Source organism: Cyphomyrmex costatus, unplaced genomic scaffold (genome assembly GCF_001594065.2).
Source record: "Cyphomyrmex costatus isolate MS0001 unplaced genomic scaffold, Ccosl1.0 scaffold51, whole genome shotgun sequence".
Taxonomy (NCBI): domain Eukaryota; kingdom Metazoa; phylum Arthropoda; class Insecta; order Hymenoptera; family Formicidae; genus Cyphomyrmex; species Cyphomyrmex costatus.
Genome location: NW_017279354.1, coordinates 30,706 through 45,777, shown reverse-complemented (window position 1 = coordinate 45,777; position 15,072 = coordinate 30,706). Strand labels below are relative to the sequence as shown.

The 15,072-nt window shown below is 36.9% G+C and overlaps 2 protein-coding genes across 3 annotated transcripts; both read left to right on the top strand.

Moving 5' to 3' along the window:
* The first annotated feature begins 542 nt into the window (after window positions 1-542).
* On the top strand, window positions 543-9,595 carry LOC108778804 (titin homolog). The gene is made up of 5 exons (XM_018546096.1): window positions 543-1,387; window positions 1,554-6,235; window positions 6,459-6,550; window positions 7,251-7,537; window positions 8,463-9,595. The coding sequence occupies exons 1-5, from the start codon at window positions 543-545 to the stop codon at window positions 9,178-9,180; spliced, it is 6,624 nt and encodes a 2,207-aa protein (XP_018401598.1). The 3' UTR covers window positions 9,181-9,595.
* A 669-nt stretch (window positions 9,596-10,264) lies between these two features.
* On the top strand, window positions 10,265-14,707 carry LOC108778760 (neuromodulin). 2 transcript variants are annotated; one of them, XM_018546019.1, is made up of 3 exons: window positions 10,265-10,504; window positions 13,178-13,604; window positions 14,652-14,707. In XM_018546019.1, exon 2 carries the CDS (start codon window positions 13,202-13,204, stop codon window positions 13,550-13,552), a length of 351 nt encoding a protein of 116 aa, XP_018401521.1. In that variant the 5' UTR covers window positions 10,265-10,504; window positions 13,178-13,201; the 3' UTR covers window positions 13,553-13,604; window positions 14,652-14,707. The 2 variants fall into 2 exon arrangements, with proteins under 2 accessions (XP_018401521.1, XP_018401520.1); XM_018546018.1 differs by lacking the exon at window positions 10,265-10,504 and having other exon boundaries at window positions 12,894-13,604.
* Window positions 14,708-15,072: the final 365 nt, after the last annotated feature.

Below are 15,072 nucleotides of genomic sequence, written 5' to 3'. Positions count from 1 at the left end.
TTGTTTTGTTGAAAAGTTACTGCTAATAGTTGTCTTTTGTAGATGTAATATGGTAAATTTGAAAATTATCGATTATAGCATATATATATATATATATATATACTATATATCTATATATATCTATATATGCAATAAAGAATTTTTTATTTATTCAAAAAAATTGCAACTTTTGTATATTAAACATTTTTGTGCTTAGAATATTCCAGAAAATTATGATTTTAGACCAAAACAATTAATATACATATATCTTTATAAATTAATTTTTCTCAATCAATTATTAATAGAAGATTAGAATCTGTCGTATTTTTAGTAATTACGTAAACTCCAAAATAACTCTACAATTCTTTTCATTTTAAACATTTAGAATGCAATAATTATATTGGAAAAATGCCTTTTTTCCAATGCTACTGGAAAAAAGGAAAAGAAGTTTTATATTCCATACGATGTATGTGATGTGTTGCAGTGAAGGGAATGCGACAACGAAATTCTACATATAGATAAAAAATAATTGGAAATACTATGACATATAGTAAAGTGGCACAATGCTAAGTCCAACTCCGACGATCGATCGTTCCAGCCTGCGTCCTGGCACAGGATACCTCATCGCGCCGCGGGTACCCCACGGCCTCGCGACTGTTGTCGAGGGTCTCACGAGGGAAGTTCTACGTCATCGGCCCGAGGATATATATGTTTTTGCAGCTCACCACTTTGAAAAGTTGCTAAAGCTACGGGAGGAGTACCACATCGAAGAATATAGTAATCGCGAGTTCAGCCATGAATTCAATCGCGATTTTAATCTGTGGCCTACAAAGGGAACCCAAAATATTGAAAAACCTTCAAACGGCGGTTGGTCCCTGGAGAAAGAGCTCGAGATTTTTGAGAAACCTGAAAGAACAGCCATTGACACAGAGGAGAGTCAGGAAGATATCTCTACTGACAAAGAAAATCGAAAAACTCCGAAACAGACAAGATCAAGAGGTCCTGCGACTACGAAGAAAATCTCGAAGACGTCGAAGGACAATGAGACAACGTCGACTGCTCGCGCGACAAGAATCATTTCCCAAATGACTGCTCTTCACGGTCCCGGCAAGAATATCCAAACCAAGGATATTAAGCAGGAACTCAGAAAAAACAAACTGAGCGGCGAGAAATCCAAAGCAAGCGATAATGTCGAGAAAGGGATTCGAGGCGATAGACGATCTAGGACGAGAACTACTAAAACAGACAAAGATTCTGCAGAAGATGTCAAATGTGTCACAACGACGACGACGAAGAGCTCGAGTAAAACCTCCGCACGAAGACCACTGAAAAAAGTACGTCGAATTGAAACCGAGTCCGAAACTGAGACGGAACATGAAATCGTAGCCAAGGCTGGACTTGAAAATGGGTACAATAATTTACTTTACAATAATATAAGAAAAAAATTCGTATTTCCTAATTATTTATTGTAATTATTTATAACTTTTAATATTTTTAAAATTTTAATAAACATGAATAATAATATTAAACGCAAATAAGAAAATTTATCTGAACTTTCTTTTTTTTAATTTTAGGCACGCAAGATCGAGCATTGAAAATAACGATACGATTCGCGAGACAATTCGGACAGAAAGCAGAGAGAAAAGACCAAAAGCGTGGCTCTCCGAACATTCCTCTGAGAGGAAAGTATCATCGAGAGCTCTCAGTATGGACCGCATCAGGGCATATGTATTGCGTAAATTTGCGAGCACCGCGAGCTTGGAGGTTCTGCGATCGCCTACGTACGTAGAGCAAGTGCAAGAAGTGATTAATCGCGCGGCGCCGATTATCAAGGAGAAACTAGAAGAAATCGGAATACCACGGGGAAAGCGTTCGAAATCTGTCGATCTTGCCTGGAACGAGGAATTACTTCATCGGCACGTTCGAGAAGAAAAGAGACACGACGATGAAGAAAAAAATGGAAGGGGAAAGAGCGGAAACGGACTGGAAGTTGATATTATGAAGAAAGAGGAAATGGAAAATTTTGCAAGAGACGACACGATTTCAATCATGGAGAGTGAGGAGAAGAAATCGAGGAGGCGCAGCGTAGGTTCGGGCAAAAGATCAAGAAAACGCGATAATGGTGACTTCGGGGTCGTCGATGAAGTCGACGACAACTCGAAGCATAGTAATAAATCGGAGCATGAGTCTAGTATAACGCACGATACCTTGGAAGCGAGATTGACTGCCACGCAGAGCATCTTGGAAGATATCTCAAAATCAACATCTGAGTTGGGCGGTGCTCGCCGAAGCGATCCTACCGGAAATGAACCATCGGAATCGGAAATCTCCGATCACGTCGTTTCTCTGCCTGTCGTGAGGCCACCATCTTCTAGAAATTCCAGGAGCGCTTCCAAGAACGGTTCGGATTGTCTGACGCTGCCGCCCATCTCACCGGAAGCTCCCAAATCAACGAAGAAAAAGGACGAATTGTCCTTGCCGGTTCTACTAACGGCAGCAAACAACAGCAGCCATTCCATCAGGAAACCGCAGGAGCAGGATGCCTCAAAAGACGCAGAGGAGGCCTCGACGATGTACGATATTACGAGCGATATAGAGGACATAGCGATCTCTTCTGAAAACGATCACGAAGATGCGATCGTAGATGTAAAGCAGAATCCTGATAGTGATCACCAGGACCTGCTAATATCGAACGTAAGATATATCAATGAGGAAAAACGTGAGAGAAACGACGACGTAGACAAAGTCTTTGGTGAGAAACGCGAAAGTCTTGAGGAATTTGAGGAATTAGAGAAATTTGAAGAAGGCAGGAAGTCGGAGGAAGTCTTTATAGATAGTTTAAACGTTACACCGGAAGTAGCTGATGTACCGTTAAGGCCAGACTCGTTAGAACCTGATGAAGAGGTCAAACTTGAAGATGATAACGCGTATCCTGCACAAGAAAATGCTTTTGATAGGTTGAAAGATAAATTGATCGAGATCGAAATGGCGGAACGTAGTATTGAGAAAGCGTTGGCTTGCCAACAGGTCGCAGCGAGTGACATTGGCGAAACGACGAGTCAAGCGGAAAAGTCGCTGACTGACGGTAAGATAAATGAAGCAGAAGAGCTAACTAATGAGGCGGAAGAAACTGTGAATGAGATACGAAAGTCGATGGATGCGAGAAAAATACCGGTAAATAAAGACGACGAAGAAAGAAAAAAGAACAATAACGCTGGAAAAAGGAAATCGACAAATGGTATAGAAAAAATAAAAGATATAACAGAAATATCAAATAAAACGGAAGATTTAAATATAGAAGAAAGTTTAACAAATAAAGTAGAAAAAATAGAAAATGAAATAAGGGAATCGACTAGTAAAACGGAAAATTCAATAAATGGGTTAGAAGTAAAGGAAATTAAAAAAAAATTGACGAACGAAACTGAAGCAGAAAATTTGAAGAATACAGTAGAAATATTAAAGAATGGAGCAGAAAAAGTAGAAACGGAGATAACGAAAACAGAGGATACGATAAAAGCACAAGACGAGAGATCGATAGATAAAACTGAAAAATTGAATGAAAAATTATCAAATAGCATAGAGGAATTAGCAGTTAATATTCATGTAAAAAATGTGCAATCCATAAATACAAGATCGCTTAATAAAGATTCTCGGATTACTGAAGTAGTCGAAACGGACGATGATAATACAGAGACATCAGGAAAAAAATCTGAAAATGCGACGAATGAATTTTCTAAAAGCACAATCTTTGAAAATGCTGCGATCACGAGCGAAAGCTCGAATCTTCCCAATGAGAACAGCCAAACAAAAGCACGGAAAAAACGCGAGAGCGACAAGTTACCAATGATAACATCGCTTTCTTTAGAGCTCCCGTATTCTTATGTTCTCAGCGAAGGTTCCCCTTGTGAGATTCCCGATTCCGTGACGACTGTGATCATTCCGGACAAGCCGTGTCCTTCTCCTATTACTCTAGAGGACGAGAATTATCAGCCTGAATCAACGAATCAAAAGGAAGAATCACTTACACGCTCCAATATTGAGATTTCCAACAACGAAAGACAGGACAAGGATCAGCGAGGATACGACATAGAAGTTTTTGGGGAACATATCAGACCGGAAGCCACCATTCTAACCGTCGATACCGATTTTATACATGGCGTGAAAGGGATAAAATCAAGTCAGGACAAAGTGATTGTCCATCAGGACTTGGATAAGATTAAAGAAGAAGGCGAAGAAGAAGTTGAAAAAGAAGACGACGAACCAAAAAAGACAGAGAGCCATCGAGAGAAGAAAAATGATGACGAAAAAAATGTAAAAGAGGAGGAAATGAAAAAGCTTGCAACACTAGAAAATATCATGGAGCACGAAGAGAACGAGGAAACTGATATAAAAACGATTGAGTCCAAGAGAGATGCTGAGAAAATCTCTTTTGACGTCCTCGAATATGAATCCTTACCTGATACCAAAGATTTAACGATCGATACTGTTTTGACAAACGAAGAAACAGTAGACGTCGCAACAGAATCCAGAAGCTTATTGGAAAATTTATCAGAAGAGAGCGGAAGTACGCAGGGTACCACTACTACGTCGAGTGACATTAAGAGAAGCACTACAAGCAATCAATCGATTGAGAGTCCGAGTCCAGACAGACCGGTAGTACCAGAATTAAACCTGGACTCACTCCAAGATAACACGGTGTCGTCTTTCAAGGTGACGACAAACGGAACAGAGAAGGAGGACAACGACAGAGAAAGCGATGCCACGATTTCCTTGGTCGAGCCGTTGATTTCGGATGAGAGATTAATGAATCGGTTGGTCGATCATGAAGAAACTATTATCACTAAAGGGTTGACAGAGAGAGATCAGTCAGAGTTTCCAGAGGCTGATCAATTGTATCATGCAGAACATATGGAGTACAAATGGTTGGAGAAGGATCCGTTATCGATAGAAATCAACTTGGAAGATGAAACGAAATCTCAGGAGAAAAATATTGATTCGAAAACGACTTTACCGGAAGATGCTATACAAGTCAATTTGGTTTTACAGGAGAAAGCGGAGACAGAGGAATTAGGAAGCGAGGAAGAAATTGCAAGAGAATTGATAGGCTTATTGGATAAAGATGTACAACTTCGCGCTAAAGAATCGGATTTGAAAAAAGGATCTATAGACGGTGGAAAGTCCGAGAAAAGTAACTTAGAAATAGACGACAAATCTGATCAACCATTATCAGCATCTATGCATTCGATATTAACTGAACAAGAAAAAAAAGAGTATGAAGATTCTATACATAAAACAGATGAAGTACTAAGAACTGAAATGACCAGCAAATTATCAAGTGATATAACGGATATTAGCCAAGATGAGGATAAAAACAATACGATACTAGATAAAGAATCTGAAAAAATGAAATTGGAAATGGTTAAAGAACACATAGAGAATTTGCATGTTGCACCTTTAGCACAATTTGAGCAAGATGAAATATTGGAAGAAAATGGTAGTTTTGAGATAGCTGATAAAAACATTACAGTTAAAAGTAAACTTGATACTATTAATGCTGATCAAATCGATATTCAGAAAAAACTTAAAGACAAACAAACAAGTATAGAAGTTTCAGAGAGCCAAAGTAGTAACAATAAAATTAAAGAACCGAAAACTGAAAATATAAAGCAAGAAGAAAATGGACAAGAAGAGTTGCAAAATAAAAAAAAACGCCAGCAAGAAAAATCACATGAGGAGTATAAACAAGAAAAATTAAATGTTCAAGAAGAAATCGAACAAGAAAATTTAAAAATTCAAAGCAAAGATGATCAAGAAAACATAAAGATGGAAGAAAAAATTGTAAATATGACAGTACTACCTCTAGAAATAGAGTCGAGGAAAGACTCAATAAGCGAACCAATGAAAAATGACGAAAATAAGGACATTAAATCAAATAATAAATCCATTATTGATGATCAAACAGAAAAAGATACGGAAAATGAAAAGAAAGGGAAAACTGAAGATCTTTCAGGAAAGATAGAAATCGTTCATGGACCAATTATAAGCGCAATATCAGAACAATCGATAGAAGATCATTCTCGCTGTAGATATTGGACAATGGGAACGAAATCGTCGACTGTGGAGACAGTAATTGAAGCTTTTGATTCTAATACGAGTACAGACGAGAAGATTATTGTTGATGAGTCAGAAATTATCGCGGACAAATCGCTTATTCAGAAAATAGACGATTTAGCTGCAGTTGTAAAAATTCAAGCTTGTAAGTAAAATGCAACGTTTTGATAAAATTATGTTATTTTTAATTGTGCTGCGTTAGCAATGTAGATAACTGACTACCGACTTTCTTATCTTTTATATTACGCTTCAATAACATAACAAACTCAGAAGTTTGCGGATATAAATAACATTGCAGTGTCATTAATTTTGTTGAAATTAGAAAGTGTGTGTGAGAGAGAGAGAGTAATGAAGATTATTATTTTAAGGTATTCGAGGATTTTTAACGCGTCGTCGTGTGCAAAAAAATGCAGGCTCAGAATTTCCTTCTAATGACGTTCCATCGACACAAAAAGTTACGGTAAATATAATTTTTACAATAATTTTAAGCCTTGATTTCTCGAAAAAATAATTATGGATTAATATTTCAAGGATAAAACATTATTACTAATTCACAAAATAGTAAAACGTTGCTGTACAATTACATAACTATATAAAAGATTGATTTCTGTTTGTTTATGTTTCATAAAAATTAATAAAAATCAAACGTTATACTGAGTCTAATAAAATAAAATTTTTTTTACTAAATTCTGTTATGGTATTCTAAATGGAATACAATTATTTAATTGAAACTGATCTTGGAATTGAGTCCATCAGTCTTCCTCTGTTTTGCTGAACAGAACAGCTGGACGCAATATTTCGCACGCCGCACCCGTCGGAAGTTTATTACGTAAAAGAGGAAGCGGCGGGTCACTGCTAAACGTCAGCGTTTTCATGATTGCAACAGGCGGTTTGGCAGTAACTGGCTTGGCAGATAGACCCGAGTTTTCCCTTAAAATAATTGTTTCTTAAATCAGAATTGACGTCTACGGAATTGACGTCTTACAAATGTTGTTTTTGTTACATTTCCTTAAAAATTTCGTGTCTTAAAATAAAATTTATTTACACTAACTAATTATTTATTATTCTTCTTTAAAAGTAATTGTGAAAATGACTAATTAATTAATTAACACTTCCCTTTTTCTAAATAAAAATCATATATAATTGATGGTAATATTTAGAGTAATCATCTGGTACCACAAGATACTTCGACTCTACGAGAAGCCAGACGTCTTCGACGAGAAGAAGCTTTACGGAATACAACACTTTCGTTGGAGAATGCCTTTGCGACAGGTCGACTTCAACATACAGGCGAATTTCACGATTCTATGCCGTTACTTCCTTTCGATCTGCTGCATAATAAAGTTGATTCAGTCACCTCGAACGATTCTTTGGATGAAAAAGCTTATGTAACAGAAGCTAATACACCTGATAATGCAAAATCTAGTGCCAATGAAAGTGAGACCGTGTAAGTAATAATTCGTAAAAGAAATAAAGAATGCATCAATTAAAATACAATATTCTTAGAATGTTATATAAGTATTATTGAAAATTAAGATAATACTATTATATTCTAAAAAAAATATTATATAATATTTTTTTAATGTTATGGGAGTATTTTATTGATGTTATATGTCCACTTCATATAATATCCTTATTATTTCTCTAATATTCGCAGAATATAGTATTAAAATATTTATTAATATTAATGATTGTTATATAAGAGTACAATGTGAATTTATAAGTTTTAGAAAAATTTAGAAGCAACTTTTATCATTCTGAGCTGGATCTTTGTGCTTAAATAATGTTTTGGTGTGATTTCATATACATATATTCAGTTTTACAACTGGGATTATTTTTAGTCGTTATACACGCAATCTTAAACCAAACTGATGTAATAGTTTTACAAATATTATTATACTTTTTCATCTTTATATAATATATTACATTAACATTAAATGTTATTATCAACAGTTGACATATAATCATCTATTAATATATTTCAGGAATATTATTCAATATTATTTAATATTATATATTGTAATAAAATAGTATAAGGTAGATATTATTAAAATGTTGCATTCTCTATTCTAAGAGTACGCCTAAAATAATAAATAATATTATGCGCTTATGGAATTACTCTTTAAATTATAAATTTAATAAACCGTGCATTCTTCAATCTTTGACGTTTGCTCCCGTTAGAAAGAGAATGTAACATATTGAATCTATATATACACTTTAAATATTAACAAAAATAACGCTAATAACCGCCATCTCTTTGATCTCATAGTAAAGCGTATTCTATACTTATTGTTAAATACATATATTAAATATTATTTATTACTTAGTATCTTAAATTACTTTTCTTAAACATCTTTTGCTACTTCTCACAGTCGCGAACATCGGACGACTTTCCACAAAGGCAACACCTTCGTTGATCCCACCTTTCCAATCGTGATGCATCTGCTGGCAGATGCATCCCGCAATTGCCACTTCACGGTCAGTCAAAATTCCCATTCAGATTTTAATGCAAATGCTAGAGGAGCCAAACCCATGGAACCGACTGTGGACATTGTAATGCTGGGTTATCCGAGAGACGACGAAAATCGATATCTGAATTTCATAACTAGCATCGAGGATGTAAACTCCAATATGGATTCCTTGACACTGCACGATATGACGAAAAACGCAAATGACACCAGCGATATTCATCATCCTTCAACAACTTCCGGCAAGGGTAGTCTCAGGGAGCCTTTGGCTCTTCCAGGAGTTTCTCAGGGTGTCGTGATCGAAGAAGTGATCAGTTTAGGCGAAGTTGTCCCGTCGGAGTCGACGACGAAACCGTCGACCGCGCCGAAGACCTCGCTGGATACAAATAGCTCAATGCCATCTGAGGAATGTGCCCTCGAGGACGTGAAAAATGATTTAGGGACGTCTCCGAGGACTACGGATATAATGGAAGACCGGAAACAAGGAGCTGAAAGACAAGAGTCTGATCGCAACCCTGAGAGTGTCGGAGAGAGCAATTTGCATAGCGGCGATGCAAATAAAAATTCTAATGAGTGCTCTGGTAATAGCCAGCACGTGGACGAAGAGAAGGATAAAACATGAATCATATATTCATGAATCATGTATTCATGGAGACGTGTAGGCTGACATGAAACAGAGCGGGAGTCGCGAATTATATGATCGGTCAATTGATTCCTCCCATTAAAATCGTTAGGAATTTGCAAGCCAATTGCTATAATTTTCATTGCACATTAACATATTTTTGCAAGGCGCACTTACGTTTTATATTATTCTTAACGTAAAGTTTAGAATGCCTGCGGTTCGTTAATTTATTTGTTTATGTAGAAATAAATAGATGCGCGCGCGCGGTACGAGAAGGATATCACTCAGGAATATAGTATTAATGTAGGTATAGAAAAAAACATCATGACATATATAGTGCTCAGTTACTAATTTATATACGAGGAAAATGCAACGCGAGCACTAAAGTCGCAATTTCGCTACAAGCGAAGTCTTTTCCCGCTATTTATTATTATACATAGTTTGAAACTATATTATTAACTATACTATATTTGTATATGCAAAGAGCATCAAATAAATTGCATATATAAGATAACTCAATTCGCTTTTACTTTAGAATATCCACTATAAAAAATATTTAATTTAATGAACTAGTAAAAGTAGATATGTAAATTGCAAATTTAGTACATTCTTGATGATAAGATATTTCCAACGTCTGTACTGCACGATTATGGCGTATGAATTAATTAGAAATTAATTACGATGCAAAAATTTTAAATTGATGAAAATAATCACTTGTTTTATTAATATCTTGCGTTAATTTGCTATTCAGTCCTGGCTCCTAGAGAATCAAAAATGGAATGTAAAAATGGAAACAATACAAAAAGAAATTTTATCATAGCAAAGTGTTCTGTATTCTTTGAACTTCTGTGATTGGCTGCTAATTGCGTCCGTAATGATCAAAAAGCTTCGAGATCGAGCCGACGATATTTTGCATTTGGATCACGCAGAATTAATGCAAGCAGCTCGGATACGGACCTTGGTACATATTTTTAGTGCCCGCCGCGATCTAAAGAGAGAAAGAGAGACGAATGACGATCAGTATCGTGGTCGTCGGTCGTCGCGAGCGTCCAGTGAGCGGGGATCCAAGGTAAGGGCACGACGTTGAAGTGACGTCATTGGGCGTCGCGACGACGACGACGCCGTCGTTGTTGTCGCCACTCGCTACAACGCGCGCGCCAGGCATCACCGCGATCTGTCGCGACAATCATCCGTTTTCTTCTCTTCTTTCTCTCGTGGTGATCGTCGTGTATATTATCGCTTCAAAAATCTGTCACGCTCGCTAATAATTGCGAGCGATCTCTGTCACCGCAACTTTGTCACGTACGACCGGTATCTTTAAGAGGTAAGCGAAATCAACGTTTGCGAGTGCAGCTGCGGATCATGCAGATAGCTTTATTCTGAGAAAGTTTTCAAGAAGATATCTTTATCGCATTCTTTTGCCTCACCTTTCTTAATTAATACTTGGCTTATCTATGTATTTTTTTAAATACATACAATTTAATCTTTGGCTTCGGTTGATTTTTACAGTTATTAATGTCACTTTTATTTAATTTACTTAATAGATGTGTCTGTCATTTTAATGTATGTTCAAATTTGTTATATTATATTCAAATTTGCAAACGTTCCTCCTAGCTATTAATATTATTACCGGTAAATACATAGCAAGTGAAGATCTCTCTCTCTCTCTCTCTCTCTCTCTCTCTCTCTCTCTCTCTCTCTCTATCTCTCAATTTGTATTTTATATTTTTATAAAATTGTAGTTTTAGAAGATTACTTTTATCTAAAAATCTTGTATCGAGTAAAACGTTATTTAATCTCGCTTAACAAAAAGTAACTCCCACGTGATGTCCACTTCTCTATCTTTGGAAAATGTGTGAAATCATCACCGTGTAATTTTAATTTGTGAAATCGTTATCTCGATATAATCTAAACTAATGTGAAGAATAACAATATAATATTAATTAACAAACGTTAGAAATATCATTGAGTGTAATTAATAAAAACATTTTGTTAAACGTGAGATACGCGATGGAGAACGAGACGAAGCGCGCGTCATGAGTATACGATGTCCGAGTTATCGATGTCCGAGTCGCGGCCGATTGGATGACGCGTATCGTCCGAGTATATTTTCGTGATGATGAGCATCGGTGAAGAGTTATGCTCGAATACGCAGAGATCAAACAGCGGACGCAAACAAATTGGAATGTTCTTGGCCGCACGCGCGCGGACTTTCGTCGACACTCTCGCGAGCATCAATCATCAATCAGCGTATATTGGCCTCAGGACGACGAATTCGCTGTGACGCGCATGTCGACCGCACTCACGAGACCGAAATTAATGCTATCCCAGGCGTATTACGAACACTTTGCGAGCTCCCCAATACAGCCGTTCTCCCCTGACATGACGCGATCAATCAAGCCGCAAGTGGAAGAATAAATGTCCGAATGGTACTTAAACAAGTACCATTCGGACATTTATTCTTCCACTTTATTATATAAAGTTTCCTAAATTAAATCGCTTACATTATATTTCTCAACAAACAAACGTATCGCTGAGGAATAGAAATCACGTAAAACATTGTACACTATAAGAAGGAAAATTATTCTGGCATTTGATTAAATTTAATGCAATGGCAATGTTTTGATAAATCCTGCATTTTTCTTACTTGATTATAAAACAGATAACATATCTTATATGTTGTATTATATAAAAAATAGCATTCATATGTATCTTCTGTAGAAAAGTATAAGGTAAATTCTCTCAAAATGAAGTATGTATTTAAAAAGGGAAAAGAGAAAAAATATTTTGTAGTTCCCCACGGTTTTATAGTAATTCGAATTGCTTGCCAAACTGCATTGATTCTTTCTCCAGTCTTCTCGTAAAGCAATAAAATCCAGCACGTTTGCGTTTTTAGAAGCGCGTGAAGGCCGTCCCGCAGCTATCGGGTGATCGGCGCTCACCCTCTGCCAACTTTGTACGAAATTAACCCATCCTCGGATGCGTGAAATAAGACATGAAGGTGATCGACGGTTCGGAGAACCGAACGGGCCTCTTTCGCCGGTGGGTTATCATCGCAGAACGCATGCGTGATAGATCCATCCTTCGTCCGAGGCGGATAAACTGCGTTCGCTGAGCCAACGTGCGACTCTTCGTCGTGCGTTCGTTGCGCATCAGTTTCCCATTCAACTTCTGGCTAGGAGGACGCGCGATAATGAGATCGCGGAAGTGAACGAAAAAGTGTTCTGCGAAGGAAGAACGATCGTATATTTTTTGTGAAAGAAAATTTCCGCTCTCCAAAGAATCGGGAAAATCTGGCTTCGCCTGCTCTCTCCTTCGGAGAGATATTTATAAACCAGAAGAACATCGATCACAAATTTCACTGAAGATTATTTTTATAATTTTTGCAATTTAAATGTCCAATCGCGATTGACGTTAAAGTTTCCCAGAAGATTCCTGAAATAATAGGGAGACCTATGGTTTTCTTCCGGAAAAAAATTTTTACTGAGTATAGAAAGTTGGTATTTCTTTTTGCCATCGATATTTGTAATTGATCGAAGGTATCCTGAGATTGTTATTTGTCCTCTTTCCGCTAGTGGGGTTATAAATAATCGAAAGATTATCCTGTCTGCAAGATTACCTCACTTCCGCTTTGAAACAAATTTTTATAAATATATCTTACGAATATTCGTCTCCCTTTATTCAGTTTCGTTTGGAATATCATTCCAATAAATTGTCTACTTTTGAATGAGTCTGTTCTTTCGGGAATTATCTTTACAAATAATCGAAAATAACTTGAATTGTTTTCGCTCTTGGGGAATCGATCTTTGTAAATAAGCTGTGAAGGTACACGAATCTCTCCTTAAACGATCTTTGGAAGTAATCCGGGAGAGCGCCGAATTTCTGCGGAGTCGGCCTTCGTGAAACACCTTGGAGAACTCGGAATTTTACGGACGGACTTTAACGACCGAGACACGGAGTTTCGCGTAATCGGCTTAGAACTCCGTTCATGTCGCAGACTTCGAAGGAGGACGCCGACGCGATGAAGGCCAACACGGCGGCGACGAAGATCCAGGCCAATTTCCGCGGATACCGTGTGCGAAAACAGCTGAAGGAATCTACTCAACGTCGTCGACAGCAGAATCAGCAGGACCAAAAACGGGATCAACAGCAGCAGCAACAGCAGGAACGTATGAAACCGAAGGAGCATTTACTGAAGAGGCAGAGTACTCGGGAGGCGCTCGAGGAGAAGTCGGCGACGAAGATCCAGGCGGGCATTCGCGGTTTCCTGGTGCGAAAGAGACAGCAGGCCGTTCAAGCAGCGGCAACGAGGATCCAAGCCGGCTTCCGCGGCTTCAGGACGCGGAAATTGCTGAAGCAAAACGGCCAGTAAGCTGTCCCTTCCTGGCATGAGAAACGACGTGGGACGTTGACGCGCGCAAGAGGTTCTCCCCGTTTATGTCTCGTGATTGCGCTGACGTAAATTAGAACCTGTTACTGATGTGATGCATTTGCTGCGAGGCTGAGTGGAAGATGTGATAATTACTTTGATCTACATATATATATTCCCAATCCGTTTCTCTTAAGATCTAACAGAATTATACATGGCTATACTGAATACGTAACTTTTTCTGTGTGAATTTGGAATGTCCGGAATGTATCTTCTCTAACTTATCTATATAATGCTATCTTAATTAATTCTGAAATACGTTAACAAGTTTTCCAAAAATGTTCTAATTTAACACACCACATGCATATTGTTTAATTAAGTATATAGATATACAATATATTATATATATATATTTTTTACAATTTTTTTACTATATATATATATATATATATATATACGTGTGTGTGTGTATTTGCAGTATGTGTGTGGATATGTCCCAACAAACTGGCGTTATTTGTCGCTTTTTTTTACATCAAAATAACGTCTTTAAGATTACCAAAATCTTGTCTATTGAGATATTATACAATAATAGGAAAAGCTGAAAACAATTCTTTTCGAAACTTAGATTATAAAAATATTTTTTTATGCAAAACGGGTAAACAAATGTTTTTTGTTATTGTTTGATTTAAAAGTTTAGTTTAATTTCTGTGCTTTGGAATAATCACAAGACACTTATGAGTCGTAATAGAAATGATCTATAATATCTTCTTTTATTCCGTTATTGCGTATACAACAACAACGAGAATTTTATTTTTAATATAAAAGAATTGTTTTTCAGGCGTGTTTGAAACGTGGTAGCTCGCAATGATTGCGACGATTGCGTGTTAAATACTAATCGGCACTCATTAACTGCACAAGGAAAATGTAAACAGCTGCAACATGTGTCCGCGACATCTCAGCGCTTATAAGCGGTTTAAATATAACGTTAAGCTTGCGCCTCGAGCCCTTGACCCTTAAATTCTTCTTAGCTCCGAATTCTTTGGCACGTCTCTCGACCTTCTCCATATATTTGTTCTCATATTGTGTATCGTTTATTTTTCAGCATTTTGCGGATTCCTTTGTAACTCGGACAAGACCTGCAATTGGATCGGAGGCGAGAAAGGAAATGACAATTTCAATTAAGTTAATTACACTGTACGCTTTTGAGACACTCCGTTTGTCTTCGAACTGTAGCTTTGTTAATCCTGTCAGAAGCTCGGGAATTGATCAATAATTAGCGGAACATTGTTTTACGACAATATTCATCATTGCTTTTATTTTCTTATTTCTATTTTTTCCATGATAATTTTGGTATGAGAACGATGGCGATAATGACAAAAAAAAAGATTAATGATCGAAGATATCATGCCTTGAAGGAAAGCAGTTGATATATATATAATAAGCAGTTGATATATATATAATAAGCAGTTGATATATATATAAAATGTATTAAATATATATATATATATGTATGATAGAAATTA